Here is a 15,506-nt window from a genome sequence, read left to right on the forward strand (position 1 = left end):
AGCACCTAGTGTGATACATGCTGACTTTGTACTTTTAACATTCAAGGATGTACTCAGTAAGTATGTTAATGCACTAAAACAGTGGTTATCAAACTTCTGTACTGGTGACTCCTTTCACATAGCAAGCCTCTGAGTGCGACCCTCACTTAAATATATTAAAAGGTGTTTTTAATTTATAACACCATTATAAATGCTGGAGGCAAAGCAGGGTTTGTGGTGAAGGCTGACAACTTGTGCCCCTCCCATGTAATAACCTTGTGACCCTCTGAGGGGTCCTAACTCCCGGTTTGAGAGCCCCTGCACTAAAAGGAAGTGTGTGTGTGTTTAACAAGGTAATATATTTAACTACAGTGAAACTTCAGAGTTACAGACACTGTGGGAATGGAAGTTGTCTGTAACTCTGAAATGTTCACAACTCTGATTCAGCAGCTTACACTCCAGGCCAAATTTCAGCAGCAGCTGAGGTCCCTACTCAACCTGGTATAAGTTTGCAAGCTTGTCCTCTTGCCAGCACATGAGGTGTGTGTGGGGGGCGGGGGGAGAGGATCAAGGGGTTAAAAGATGTGTCCCTTTCCTGGCAGGGGCAGTGGTGAAAGCAATGCAGACCCCCACTGCTGTTCCACTGACTCAAGCATGTGGGGGTGGGGACAGGCTGCCCTGATGTGCTTATCTTGAAGATGCAATATAGGCATAGTAGAGTGTTTACTTTTTTTTTTAACTCTGCTGCTGCCTGATTGGTTACTTCTGGTTTCACATGGCATCCAATAGCCTGGTGAGTCTGTAAATCTGGTGTTTGTATGAGGTTCTACCATATACCACAAGAAAAGCCCTATAGTCTCTCACATGAATTCTCAGCAAACAAAGGAACTCTTTAGGCCTATAAAACCTCAAACAATGTGGGGGTATTTTTAACAAAGGAATGGGGAATTTTAAATCTGAAACAATACATATACAAACTAGCCCTACTGTAGCTGTACACTAAATACTACTGAATTTAAAATTGAAATTAAATCAGCTTATACAGTTGATCACTTCTAAAACAGTTCCCCATCTGCTATGTGCATAAGTTAGAATGAAATAATTGCCATTGGAACTTTAGACTGGAGTGAAAAGAATAGGTTCAACAAAGCAACTGTTTAACATTACTTTGTAACTAAGATAAGCTGTGTGCTAAGAAAATAGTAGATGCAGCCTATCATGAGAAGACAGTTTTTCAAATATATTCCAAATGAGAAATCAGTCTCCCAATATCAAAACAAGACTGGTTTTCCACTTAAACTTTTGAAAAAAAGTCAGTATAAAATTAAATTGTCTTCAGCATCTCTACCTGTTGGTTTCAGATTTTACCTTTTACATCTACTGTGATGCAGCAGCCTGGCAAAAACACAGAGCTTTATTATACAAGTCTATAAGCGACAATGGAGCAAGGATGTCCTTAAGGGGGAAAAAAATAATCTTTTACCACATCATAAAATGGTCTCTTTTCAACACATTTGTAGTATATGTGCAGTTGATGTGTTCACGCCATGCAATGTCAAATAATTTTATTTGAAAGAAACAGCTGGACCTCTTGATATCTTCCATTGTTCCTGGGACATTTTAGAAATAAGCATAGTTCTTAAAAAATGAGGATTGGATAAATATACAGCTAAAGCAATTTAACCAATTTAAATGGACAATGCAAAATGTTTCTGAAACAACCAGGTCTTCAGTCACTTATGAGATCTTTCACATATTTAATAAGCTAATGCTAAGAGAAATCAGTTTATATAATGTGCACAATAATGGACATGACATGTACTGTAAACTGAACCAAAGTATCTTAGCATTATTTAGCTGTGTATCTGCTTTCTATATTATGCTATTCATTTTTAAATTATTCAATATTTTGGAATGACAGTATAAAGATACCTGTTTTCAAAAGTTACTCTATTTTGTAGTGCAGAATGGTCTAAACTCTGCCTTGCACCCTAGACAACCTTAAAAAATAGTTCAAGTTCCCTATTCAGGAGGGTGCTTCAACACTCATTCTATTTACTTCAGTAGAACTTAATCATATACCTAAGTGCTGTCTTGAGAAGAAATAGCTTAAGTTAGTGAAGAATGTCTGTAAATCTTTTGATATATTTTCTTTATTCCTTCACAATGTGCAGGTATAGGTTTTTTGCATCAACCATGCAGTACGTTGTTCAGCAGTTTTGATCTTATTAAAAAAAAAAGCTGAGTTGCTGACTTATTGGAAAATAGTATTGCAAGGTCTTAATTGCTAGCCCCAGATGTTTCTTTAACCACAGCATTCTGGGATGCATCTCTGTGAGCTCACATGACAGGAAGAGGGGGGAATTAGTCTGGTATTGTGCTGTGCAAGAGTTTCTTATTTAAGGACTGTGACAAACATAGCAAGCTTTAATCTTACTAAATTAACGTATTTCTCCCTTTAGACCTAACAATTAAGAACTTCCCTCTTCTTTGTGCTAAGTCATACAATTGTGAAATATACTACCCCTCCCATACACACAAGCTTTTTTTCATTTAGATCTGATTTCTTTCCAACAGGCTCCATAAACAAAAGAGATCCACTTTTCATCTCTGCATTGATAAGGCAACCATGATACACTGATGCCTCTAACTTTGGAATACAGCAACTGATTTGTTACCACTGTTTAACACTTTAACACGTGGCAACTGGAAGGATTTTTATAGTATTTCTCATAACCCCAAGAGCTCAATTGGTTTTTAGTTGTCACTGAAAAAAAAATTATGGGGCATCTAATTTATCTTAAGTCTTCAAAAAGATGTCAAACATGCTGAAAACATACCAGGTTATTTAAGTTAATTACAGTTCAGATATTCATGAAGATACAATGTCTATTGAAGTATTCAGCTTAAAAGATGTTTTTTCCCAAGAAATTGCACTTTTCTATCAAATGCACTCGATCGAACAGGAGAATTGGGTTCGTAGAATGGATTCATTGCAAACTGAGGAGAAAGGAGAGAGACTCAATAAACAGATTGTTTTGAACTACAAAGAAACAGAAATAATTAGTATTCTTCAGCACTTAGAACAAATTACTAAAAGCTCTACATTGAACCTTAGCACCAGTTTTTAAGTAGAAATCCACAGTGATAGTGATTGAGCATTGCTCTGAGGCTCAGGTGACTTTCTTCCTCTCAGTGTACTATTGCAGCTGGTGGAACCATTTTAATAAGACACGGTATTATTTGTTTAAATAAAGAGAGTTATTAGTTTTTTTTCTCCATGCCTTAATATTAATTTGACCAACCTGAGAGGCAAATCTAAGATGCTGTAATTTACATCTGATGCCTCCCACCTCCATGTGTATATTACAAGAGTTTAGACAAAGCGGGGTGCAATCCAGCCCAGTGAGAAGCTGTCAACATCTGCTCCACAACTGTAGGTGCTTCACAATGCTTTCTATTGTAGCTCCCAAGCTGGTCCGCTCACAAACAGCAGGCAGGTCACAACTTGAGTGTCTGTAGAGCCAGAGCCTTAGTCCTGCAACTCTAACCCCAGCAACCTGCCAGCAACACTCCAGTCACACACTGGCTGCCAGCAGCCTCAGTTACTACCTGCCGGGCAACCCCAACACACACACAGTCCTGAATTTCCCGCTAGAATGTGTGTTCTGAACTGTCCAGCCCTCTTCAGGGCAGTTCAGATATTAGAGGCTTGTTGCCTCTGTAAGGGAGTCAATATGCAACTGTTTGCTATTTTAACTGGAGTTACCTAAACAGTTCAGTTTAAACACTGGATTAGTTTTGATTAAAAAAGCTTAACTACAAAGAGACACATTTTAAGCAAGCAGAAATATAAGATAGTGAAGACACAAATGGTTACAAGAAAAATAAAGATAAAATGCTTCCTCATAGCTAAAATTTAACAGAGTAGATTTGGCTCAAGGTAAAATCCTTACCACATGCTCCCAGTAATATCGCTCACTAAAATCTTAAGACAGGATCCTCCCTCCCCCTCCTCCGGTAACCAAGTATATGGTTATCGACTGGAAAGTCCAGTCAAAAAGGGGATCTGGCAGTGTGTAGTCAGATGTACTGATGAGACACAAAGTCCAATTACTGCAGGTGGGAGGGAAGTGACAGTCTGTTGTCTGGTCTTGATGCTGTGGCTACTGGGGCAACACACATGCACCTTGGGCAGCCCCGTTGAGGAGCATGGTTTTCAGGGCTGCAGCAGAGCACAGAGTATGAGGGCCCATGGTGACAAGGGGCTGCCAGCAGGTATAGAATGAATGCGAGCTGCCCCGCCACCAGTTCTTCCCCTGGCTACGTTCTGAGGCAGCTCTGGGGCAGGGAGGGCTTGAATGGGCAGGGAAGAGGGCTACTGGGCAGGCAGCACAGAGGGAGATGGAGGCTGCCATGCAGGAGGGTCATGTCCTAGCTTGCCAGTGGGACTGCCTGGCTGTAGTGCTCTTCTGATCTGCACTTCCAAGTTGCCTGTTGAAGCTGGGGTTTGCAAGTCCTTTGGGGCTGTTCACACTGGAGTTGAGGGGAACAAGCAGGGGAAGGGGCCTCGAGGGAAGAGGCAGAGCAGGGTTGGCGCCTCAGAGGAGTCCAGTTTTCAGACATTAAAAAGTTGACCACTCTACCCCCCACCCAAAGTCAAAAGGTGGTTCCTTTGTCATCTTAAGTGAAAGAGTGTGTGAGAGAGATCACACGGATGTTTTTGCCCCTCACTTTTGTAGTCTAGTCCCCCTTTGGTAAAAGAGTCTCTACAGTTTGCTTGCTAACATGCAGATTGATCTGTTCCTACCCCTTTTCATTGCCAATAAGTGGCCACCTGACAAGTAGCTGCTCATCAACTTTGATGAAACCTGGTTTTCAAATGGTGTCAGTTTTTCCTTTGTCTTTGAGGAACAGGTTTACTCTCTCCCCAGACTTGTCTTGTGTTCATAACTCTTATTACACATTGTATAGTTACATTTTATCATATTACTGACCAGTGACTTATTAGTTTTAAAACGATACCTCACAAAGCATATTTTATACAAAGATTATTACAATAGCATGTAAGGGGTTAATACAGGATGTATTCAGCCACACAAACTCCCTTAGACTTTCAACCTCTAATGTATCATCTCTAAATTTGACCCACAGGAGTTGAGAAGATGCAATTTACACTATTTTAGCTCACCCCTAAATGTGGCTCTTAGTGATGATACCTTCACTCAGAAATGAAGGCCTCCCCATGGCCAGAACTGCTTATAATGCTGTGTCAATTAAACCTGCTAAGATCAAGTCTAATAGACACAGTGTTAACTACCCTGGCTACAAGGAGCTGGGTCTAGATAGGGCTTCCATTGTGATTAACTCTAGTACAGCTGCACCTGTGGCAATGGTGGGAAATTTTGGAAAGTTTCCCTAATGTAGATAGATTACTAGGGTTGGAAGGGACCTCAGAAGATCATCTAAAGTCCAACCCCCTGCTCAAAGCAGGACCAATGCCCAAATGGCCCCCTCAAGGATTGAACTCACAATCCTGGGTTTAGCAAGCCAATGCTCAAATCACTGAGCTATCCCTCCCCACATATATGTAGACATTGCTTAAGTGTGTATAGTAGAACACACATTAAAATTTTACACAAAATCATAAGATAATTTCTTACCTTTATATACAAGTCATAGACATCACTAAAGAAATTTTTAATTCCATCTTCTTGTCTTACATCATGAAGCATAATAAATCTCATATGTGGAACAATTAAGGAAGCACTTTTCCTTCCAAAAATTTAAGATTAACTGTTAGTGACTCTCTGCTCTTCCCTCCAAGTAGTTTTATAACCAACACTAATTTTGCAAAACTAATGAAAAATCGGCCGTGGTATTTGATTGAGGCAAGCACTCACAGCTCAATGCAGCACATGCTTACACCTGAATCTTATATATGCAAGACAGTGTTCTTTGGAAGCTAGAATTTAAAGAGGGATCTCCAGGCACATTAACTGTAGGAAGCATTAAATTTCAATCTGTAATTAAACTTCCCATGCTTTTGGAAGCAAAAAGTATTACTCCCTCATTCAAGTCTTTATTTTCTAAAGAATATCCAGATTTTGAAGAGATTTTTTTTAAAGAAAATACAAAGTAATGTTTCCATGTACCTCAAGTTAGAATACATTGTCAAACAAATACAATCACTACTTTTACAACATACATGGCAATTAACACCTGATTTCTGATATCCAGATCAAGTCTGTACATCTAAATGACCTGAAAAAACTATACTTTTTTGACTGGATGCTTAGAGACCACCAACAGGCGTGTATAGTTCTAGCCAAGCCTCTTATTTGCAGGTTTCAAAAAGGGGTTGGAATTAGAGAAAACTGTATGGGCACGAACAGATCTCTCTATTGTTCCTTTCCTGGTGTTATCTTTATAAAACTTATTCCTCTGCTCAGGGCAATCCCCCTTAGGGGTCTTTCTTCTGCCCACCCCATCCTCCATCCCCCCTCCAGATTAAGATCCATTGCTGCCCCTCCCACTTAGTCCCATCTTTTTAGAAGTGATCTGCCTCTGACAAACTTCATCCAGATGTTGCGGACTATCTCTAACCAACTTCCAGTAAAAACAGCAGAATTAGTTCCGCTCTAGAATTGTTTCATTTAACTTATCACTTGCTCGCAAAAGTGAATAAATACAGAGAAAGGATATGTCCTGCAGTGACAAAAGCAGAAACAAACCATTCATTAAACTTGTCCACTGTCTTCAGGTACATGTTGTTAGACAGCCACATGTTCTCGTCTACTAGGTCAAGAGCAGCATGAGCTATGAACTGGTTGAGATGACGATGATCATCCTGATATGGAAAGCAGAATGAGCTATTTCATACAAGTAAAATCTAAATAAGAATAATCTACCAGCTGCTGTAATAGCTGTACATTTTCTTACAGTTTGTATCTCAACCTTTCTTCTGCAAGATATAACATGGTCTTTAATGAAATCCAAACACAATAAGATATATTCCCAATACTTTGGTGTCAGAAGTGAAAGATACTAGGGCATCAGAAAACAGAGAAGAACTAGGGTTTCGTTTTTAATATAGCCCATGTTACTAAATGTATTGTGCAGTAGATCCTAGGATTAAATATCACAGGTGTAAATAAGTGCAACTCCCTCTATGATAAATAGGAATGGCATTCACTTAATGCCACAGCAGAATTCGTCCCTAACAGTGCAGTGACTATATAAGTAAACACAGTTATGTGCTTAGCAGTAGTTCTCTCATCCTAGAATATTTAAAAAAATGGCTTACTGAAAAGAGCTGGCCCAGACCATTCCTTAAGTGTCCAACAGTTTAGAAACTGTGGCTGTCCTTCCAGCATACCCTATACTGAGGGAATACTGCTCATATGCTGCTGTTGCACCCACAGGTCTGCTCCGTTCCCTGTGGTTTTCTCCATTTTCTGATCTGCTCACGTATTATAGGAAGAGTAAAATTTGGAAGAGAAATAGATTCATTGGAAGCGAAGAGCATCATCCTTCCTTCCTAGCTAGTGGGAGAGGAAAGAAAAAAAAAAACAGAAGGGAGGATGTGCCCTACTTTACAACACAGAGTATGGCCAATATATGGGGCTTATCTCTTGTTTTTTGAAAGTGGGCAGTGGAACCTTTAGCAACCACTAGAGACAGGCAGTAGGATCCTTGGCTTAATGTCTTATCTGCAGGTCTGCACTTAGCAGTCCACCAATCTACAACTGTCTACTTACCTGTCATTACTAAGTAACAGACCAAATCATGGAATTTACAAAGCCAAATTCTGTGCTGATTTACAATACACTCCATGCAAAACATTTACCTCAATGAGATTTTACAGGCTGCAAGTCTGTGCAGAATTTGTTGGTCTATGCGAAGTGTTGTTATCCAGAAGCAGAGGCTATTTGCCAAGAGATACCAATATCACTGGTTCTCTCTACTTTAGTGCAATTATGTTCTCAAGAAGTTTATAACTTATTATTAAAATGTCACATGACATTATGCTTGCCTGGTTCAAACCATTTTAATTTTAGAGTGCAAAAAATGAAGTTTACTCAATTGTCAGATGCATTTCAGCATGACTATACATCTACAAAGCTCTGTTTTAGGATATATTGAAAATACTAATCAATAATACAAATTAAACTCATTATTAAAACCTCTTTTTCATTTCAGATCTGTATTCTATGCTTTTTTTTCCTTTATGCACCCATCATCATGGTACGTGTGTTCTATCCTCATTGGAGCCATTATATTACACATTTTCTAACCTGTATTTATTTATGAAGCTATTCAATCAGGTCAATTAACACACACATTGGAGACCTTATTTCAGTGTTTTTCAAACTGGGGTCGCTGCTTGCGTAGAGAAAGCCCTTGGTGGGCCGGGCCAGTTTGTTTACTTGCCCCATCCACAGGTCTGGCCAATCGCAGCTCCCACTGGCCGCAGTTCACCGCTGCAGGCCAATGGGGGCTGCTGGAAGCGGTGGCCAGTAAGTCCCTTGGCCTGCGCTGCTTCCAGCAGCTCTTATTGGCCTGGAGCAGTGAACCATGGCCAGGGGGAGCCGCGATCGGCTGGACCTGTGGACAGGGCAGGTAAACAAACGGGCCTGGTCCGCCAGGGGCTTTCCCTACACAAGTGGTGATCCCAGTTTGAGAAACACTGCCTTATTCAGCCCTGACCCAGTTTAAAAAAAATAACTAAGGTTATCATTCAAATAGAAACTAAAGCCAGTGGTATTAACTTTGTGCTGTAATATTAATATTTAAAAGTCAAAAAAAGATTAGAGTAAAACTCAAAAAACGTAATCCTCCGCACTATCCTCCAGAACAGTGAATGACATCATATAGCTGCAGTATGGAGGTGGTGAGATAAATCAAGGCTAGCTTGTAACATACATCAAGCAGCAACTATAAGTAGAACTGTACATACTTGATTTAAAACAGAATCTCTGAAGATACAGAAATGTATGTGTTCTGGAGAGACAGAATGGTCCGGTGTTTAATGCACAGAAAGAAAGAGCTATGGGTTCTACCTCCTGCTCTGCCAAAAGTTTTCTGTACAAGCAGTAACAATACTAGTTACCTCACAGGGTTGTGGTGAGACTTTAATAATTCATGTTTGTAATGAATGTTCATCAGATAGAAACAGCTATAGATATACAAAGTATTATCAAAATCTACAAACCTTGGACTCCACTTTTCCAGAAGGTAGAAATTCCATTTCAAATACTGGATTATCATGATGACCAACTATTACAAAGTAGAAACTTCCAGACATTGTCTTCAAAATAATGCCCTTTCCAAGAAAGAAGAGACATGTTTTACAAATGCTTCCAGACGCATGAAATGTAAATGCATTCAGAAAAGTCCTAAAAAAGAGTCAGTTAATACAAAATCATATTGTATATTAAGAAGAAACCATGTCAAATAGTTTAGGTAAACGAGTTTTTGTAAGAGTTTTAGAAATTTAAGACATTTGTATATATTTCAACATTCCATTGCAATCTAATTCTTAGAAAATTTAGCTAGCATACCACACCCTGAAATGTAGTTGGCTAGTAATGACAACCAAAAGTGGAAGTAAATATGGACCTGCTCCTGCGGTGACTAATGATATGCTTTGTTTTAGTGCAATAGTTCCACTAACTTAAATCCACTAGTAGTATATAAAGTTAATCACTGAGTGAGTTTTCGCACGATTGGGGCCTAATCTATCTTTTGTCCAAAAGTGTGAAATTCTAGTTTGGTAATAAACAAGACAATAGCGCAGGGGTGGCCAACCTGAGCCTTAGAAGGAGCCAGAATTTATCAATGTATATTGCCAAAGAGCCAAAGTAATATGTCACAGCCTGCCACAAGCTCCCTCACCCTATTCCCAGTGCCTCTCCCCACTCCCACCACCCTGCAGATCAGCACTCCCATCCCTCCTGATAAGTAGTTTCCTGGCGTGCAGGAGGCTCTGGGAAGGAGTGAGGGCCTGGCAGGCTGAGGGAAGAGGGTGGGAAGGGACTGAGTAGGGGCCGGGCTGTGGCAGAGCCAGGGGTTGAGCAGTGAACTCCCCTGGCAAACTGGAAAGTTGGTGCTTGTAGCTCCAGCCCCGGAGTTGGTGCCTATATAAGGAGGCACACATTAATTTCTGAAGAGCCACAAGTGGCTCCGGAGCTACAGGCTGGCCAGCCATGCAATAGCGCAAAGCAAAAGGGAGCACTGCCTGTTTGCAATCTTGCCAGTTTCCAAGGTGAAAGTTGCTACCTGCTCTACCTTCCCCGCCCATGCCAATTTCCATCTTTTCACAGCCACGTGTGCCTGTTCCCTTGAAGGCTCCGCTCTCCGCGAAAGCTGCAGGAAAGACTCGCGCTCCCGGGACTGAGGGGAGGATTACCGAGCAGCTGACACCCACCCGGGGAACGGAGGCAGAGAGAGGGGGCTTCGGAGGGAGGTGGGGCGTTAGCGGGACAGGCTGATCTCTTTAACCCTCCAGTTCCGTGGCCCCTCCCCTGCCTCGCGGGAGGTTAATTCGCGGCCGGTGACAGAGGCGGGCGAGGGAGGCCCAGTGCAGCAGCCAGCCAGCCAGCCGCTGCCCCCTCCCGCGGGGATTGTGAGCAGCGCTGGGTACCGCAGGGAGGGGGCTGTGACATTTCCACCGCCGCTCCTGGCACGGGGAGGGGCGCAGACCAGGCCGCCCAGACGCTCGAGGGGGCAGGGACCCCCCGGCCGCTCACCCGCTTGTCCAGGCGCCCCTGCACCGAGCTGTCCTCGCGGAGTCCCCAAACATCCGGCGCGGGCTGATGGCGTCACCGCACTCTGACGGGAAACGCCCAGCCGTTCTCAGCTGTCGCGAGAGCGATCGAGCACAGTCGGTTCTCGCGAGGGTTCCGTCAAGGGGGCGGGGGCAGCGGCGGCGGTTGGTAACGGCCGGGCCGGATTGAGCCGCAAAGCGGCGATTAGGCCAGTTCGGAGGCTGGTGCGGGTGCCGGCTCAGCGAGGTGACTTGCGCCGTCGCGCGCACTCCCGGCTGCCCGCCCATCCCTCACTGGGGCGCCCCCTGCCGGGACTGGCGGGGCCGAGGCGCCTGGGTTGAAGTAGCGGGTGCGGGGCCCTGAAATCACCGGAGGGGGCTTTAGGCGGCCGCATCTCCGCGGTGTCAGAATGAGCCCGCTCCTCCGGGAATCGCCCCCACTAGGAGCCGGGCCCCACGTAGCCATTAGCGGTGCCTACGCTTTGGCTGGGCCGCGCTGCTAGTTCCCCTGACTCCAGGAGCTGGGGCTTTAGCAGAACAAGGGACACGCGGTGAAACCGCTGCGATTGCCCAGGTCCGCGACTCTCCCACCCGCCCCCCCAGCTGATATTTCTGTGAGGAGCTGCATGCCCCACCCCAGGGTACCACGGTGTAAATGGTGCAGTGTGACAGGGCCTCCTGGGCCCCACCCATTCACTAGAGCTGTGCTGGGGTGTCTGCTGGGGAGCTGAGTAATGGTGTTTTGTAACATTTTAGCTCAGGATGGCTTCTTCTGAATTTCAAGCGTTGTCCCAAGATGAACTCCGGAAAAGACTTTATCAGACATTTAAGAACCGAGGTGTTTTGGACACACTTAAGGTGTGTGTTTTGTTTTAAGCGAGTGTTACATAGCACTTGCCTCACATATGTTTCTCTGTGGCTATCTGGCACTGAAAACAATAGGTCGTGTTTCACAACAGTGGAATCCATGGTAGACAAACCTTTTTTGTTACATGGCCTTTTCGCTCAAGGAAAATGCATATTTTGGCCTCAGTTCTGCAAGCTGATCCGTTTGTAACTTTGTCTGCATGAAGCCCTGCCAGACACAAGAGGGTTTCACACAGGTGCAAATACCCACCTGCATGGATTGGCTTGTGGAACTGTAGGTAAATGTTTATAGATCAGAAATAAACTGTCACTTATTTACCTTTCGATTAAGCCTACCAGCCAAAATGAAAATACTTGTGCTGTCATGGTATTAGCCAGGATGGACAGGGATGGTGTCCCTAGATTCTGTTTGCCAGATGCCAGGAATAGGTGACAAGGGATGAATCACTTGATAATTACCTGTTCTGTTCATTCTCTCTGGGGCACCTGGCATTGTCCACTGTTAGAAGACAGGATACTGGGCTAGATGGACAGGATACTTTGATCTGATACAATATGGCTGTTCTTATGTTCTTATGCCATCTCTCTGCTGCTCTTTTAAGGATAAAATAGTTGTCTACTCTATAATATAGAGTAATTATAAAATATTTAATTTTTAAAATTTAACTTATTTCTCCCTTTTATAATCTTACTTCCTGATTTCATGCTACTTTTTCTCCTCTGCTGCTTCTTGAACGCATAGTCAAACAGTTGGCCATAACAATCCTTCGCCATTTAGTCCATCCCCATGCAGCTGCAAGGGCTTGACGGGCTGAGAGTCCAACACTGGAACAGATACACCCATATAATATGGGGTCTTTGTCTGGGCCACCTCCACCACTTGGTTGGTGGAAGTTTATCCCAGCTGTTACAAGCCACCAAGAGAACGGCATTTTCCAGAACATCTGGTGGCATTCTCTCAACACGTCCAAAAAGTGCAAGACGCTGTCTGTGGACAGTGGCCCCAGTAGTGTGTAGACCGGAGTGACTGTAAACATCTGCATTACAAATGAAGTCATTCCACGTTATATGATGATGGATTTTTGTGTGGAAAGCCTCCAGCTTTGCCCAGTTTGGGTGGCATAGTGTCCATGTTTCGCAACCGTACAGTGGTACAGAGAGGATAGATCCTGAATTTGGTTGTTGTGCTGAGATTATGTTGGTTCCATATTGTTGTAAACGACCCATGGCAAATGCTGCAATGTCAATCCAGTGGAGAACCTCTGTGTGAGAGTTGGAGGAACTGGTGAGTATGGAACCCAAATAGCAAAAGCTGGAGACTGCTTTGACAGTTTAATTATTCAAAGAGATTGCCATCACTGATGGACTTGATCCTAGATTTTGCAGTTTGTCTTTGACCACAAAACATGGAGGCTATCCTTAGCCAAGTCCTCCATTTGCTGGACTGAGTGCCTCGTGAAACCTGTACTAGAACATCATCTGCGTAGTCAAGGTCTGAGCATGAGAGATTGCCAGTCTTAATTCCTATGGATCTGACAGAATGCTGCGTTGTGAAATCCCTTGCCTGACAGAAGAGTGCAGGGGTCAAGGCACATACCTACCAGATACTGATTTAAAAGGTGCCGACATTAGATTCCCAAGACGTACGCAGGCAGTGGTTCCATTGTGCAGCTCACTAATCAAGTCCTGCTGAGTGGCTGGGACATCCATGTCCTTTAAAGCCTTCCATAATTGGACTCGGTCAGCAGAATCAAATGCAGCCCTATGATCAACATATGTCACATGCAGAGGCTTCTTGAACTTGCGATGTATCTCCAACAACAAGAGGAGGGGCAAAATGGCGTCTAAATTGGACCTGTTCCTCGTAAAGCCTGACTGTTGGGGGCAGTGCTTCTGATGTAGCAGGGGCTCCAAATACTCCAGCTACTTTTTCTCCCCGGTAATAAGTCACAGTATTAATGGTAGTGCCTAGTGGCCCCAGAGGACATCAGGGTTCCATTGTGCTAAGCGCTGTACATACACACAGTAAACAGTATGTGCCCCAGAGGGCATGCACTTTAAATAGATAACCAGATAATGGATGGGGAAAAAGGAAATATTATTCCTATGTAATGGAGAGGCAACTGAAGCATAATGAGATTAAGTGCTTTGCCCAGTGGTCACAGGAAGCAGAGCTGGGAGCTGAACCAAGATTTTTTAAGTCCCAGCAGGACTCAAGTGTATTTTTCTCGACATTTTGTGTTTATTTCCTTGTCTCTTTCTTTCTCTTGTTTTCACTTTCCCTATATTTTCTGTTTCTTCTTTCTCTCCACAATTTCTTTTTCTCAATCATCTACTTCTCTTTTGTACCTTGTACATCCATCTTTCCTAGTCTCAGACATTTCTGTATTCATATAATCTTTACTCCATTTACCTGTCTCTGTGAGAAAGAACTAGATAGTCCAATTGCGTGGCTTCCTAGTTCCCCCCCGCCCCTATCTGCTCCCTTTTCCTTCTCCTCAGCAACTTCTTGGCCTGTCATTTAGTGGACTAGTGAATTTTTCAAATAAGCTATAACTGAATATGCTGCAGTCAGGCCGTTTTACACCTAAAACTAGCTTGACCTCACTGCCTCTCTCAGGGCTGTGAAAAATTTCATGCCCTGTGCGTCTAATTAGGTCAGTCTAAACCCCACTGTAGATGCAGCTAGGTCGATGGAAGAATTCTTCCATCGGCCTAGCTACTGCCTCTTACTACAGTGATGGAAAAAAACACATCTTGTTGCTGTACTGATTGTCTGCACTACAGCAGCATAGCTGCAGTGACGTACCCCGAAGCAGTAGCAGGAAGTGTGTGTGTGTGTGGGGGGAAGCAATTAAAGTCAATTTTGAAATTTAAATTGCATCCTGGCAGAGGTTTGAAGATGATACAAGTGTTTGTCTTTTGGATAAAGGATAAATAGGTAATTTTAGCCCAAACTCTAATAATTATTAAAGTTAAAGACCACCTGGGCACCTTTAGAAATAGTTGAGGATGATAGACCTGATGTCCTGAGCAATTTTCCAAATTCTATAAGAGCCAACCTTAAATTAGAAATTTTTTCTTTTTGTTTCTTTACATCAGACTTCTAAATTTAATATGTTGAATCCATATGGCTTCAGGATAGCAAAAAATTCCAGAGTTTTCTCTTTCTGTTGTTGAATTTCTGTTTTCACCAGACGCAGCTCCGAAACCAGCTAATCCATGAACTGATGCATCCTATTTTAAGTGGAGAACTTCAGCCACAACCAGTGTCCAGTGAAGGCAGTTCATTGTTAATTGGAGCTTCCAACAGCCTGGTGGCAGATCACCTGCGCAGTTGTGGCTATGAATATTCACTTTCTGTTTTCTATCCAGAAAGTGGATTAGAAAAGGAGAAGGTGAGCTCTATAATTTACTATGCAAGGGATGTGAAAGATGATATTCATATAGGACTTTGCAATCATTAACTGATCCTTCCAATATAATTTTAAAAAACCTCTGTGCAAAGGAAGAGCCAAGGTTTCACCTAGTAGTTTCAAGGCTTGTGAGTTCCATATTAGTTTGAAACTTCTAGTCCAAATTATAGCTAAGTGCCCAGATAAAGGGGTTCCACACTCAGCATACTTGGTCTGTAGTGTCATTGATGCTACAAGTGTTGTATAGATAGTGAGTGTTCTGCCACTTTGTATTCTAAAAGGTAGCCTTGATTCAAACAGATAATTAGGATATAGTCTTTTACATTGACGAGCCTGATGAGACAGTCTTTCTTCCTTCATTGGAATGCTCTTGAGCTGTGGAATTGGGCATTCTCTCAAGAGGTATCCCTGACTGCCACTTAGCTCACATATAGGAGCCAGATAGCCTTAGCCCTGTCCCACAACTGGTCTTTGTG

At 42.9% G+C, this 15,506-nt stretch overlaps 2 protein-coding genes across 8 annotated transcripts in view; one reads left to right on the forward strand and one right to left on the reverse strand.

Annotated features, from left to right (window-relative positions):
• Positions 1 to 1,375: 1,375 nt before the first annotated feature.
• On the reverse strand, positions 1,376 to 10,825 carry TRAPPC2 (trafficking protein particle complex 2). The gene is made up of 5 exons (XM_030573137.1): positions 10,731 to 10,825; positions 9,194 to 9,304; positions 6,685 to 6,829; positions 5,643 to 5,728; positions 1,376 to 2,979 (listed from the first exon to the last, which is right to left on the reverse strand). Exons 2-5 carry the CDS (start codon positions 9,284 to 9,286, stop codon positions 2,881 to 2,883), a joined length of 423 nt encoding a protein of 140 aa, XP_030428997.1. The 5' UTR covers positions 9,287 to 9,304; positions 10,731 to 10,825; the 3' UTR covers positions 1,376 to 2,880.
• The window catches only part of OFD1 (OFD1 centriole and centriolar satellite protein), a 63,751-nt gene continuing 58,288 nt past the window's right edge, over positions 10,044 to 15,506 (forward strand). For 4 of the 7 annotated variants that reach the window (XM_030572988.1, XM_030573018.1, XM_030573007.1 and 1 more), the window contains exons 1-3: positions 10,877 to 10,994; positions 11,504 to 11,605; positions 14,812 to 15,012. In XM_030572988.1, coding sequence (XP_030428848.1) covers positions 11,510 to 11,605; positions 14,812 to 15,012 — 297 coding nt within the window. In that variant the 5' untranslated portion in view covers positions 10,877 to 10,994; positions 11,504 to 11,509. Of the gene's footprint in view, positions 10,448 to 10,875; positions 10,995 to 11,503; positions 11,606 to 14,811; positions 15,013 to 15,506 lie in introns of those variants that run through there. The other 3 variants (XM_030572998.1, XM_030573044.1, XM_030573025.1) reach the window with 3 other exon arrangements.

The sequence above is a fragment of the Gopherus evgoodei genome, chromosome 1 (genome assembly GCF_007399415.2).
Source record: "Gopherus evgoodei ecotype Sinaloan lineage chromosome 1, rGopEvg1_v1.p, whole genome shotgun sequence".
NCBI classification, from domain to species: Eukaryota; Metazoa; Chordata; order Testudines; family Testudinidae; genus Gopherus; species Gopherus evgoodei.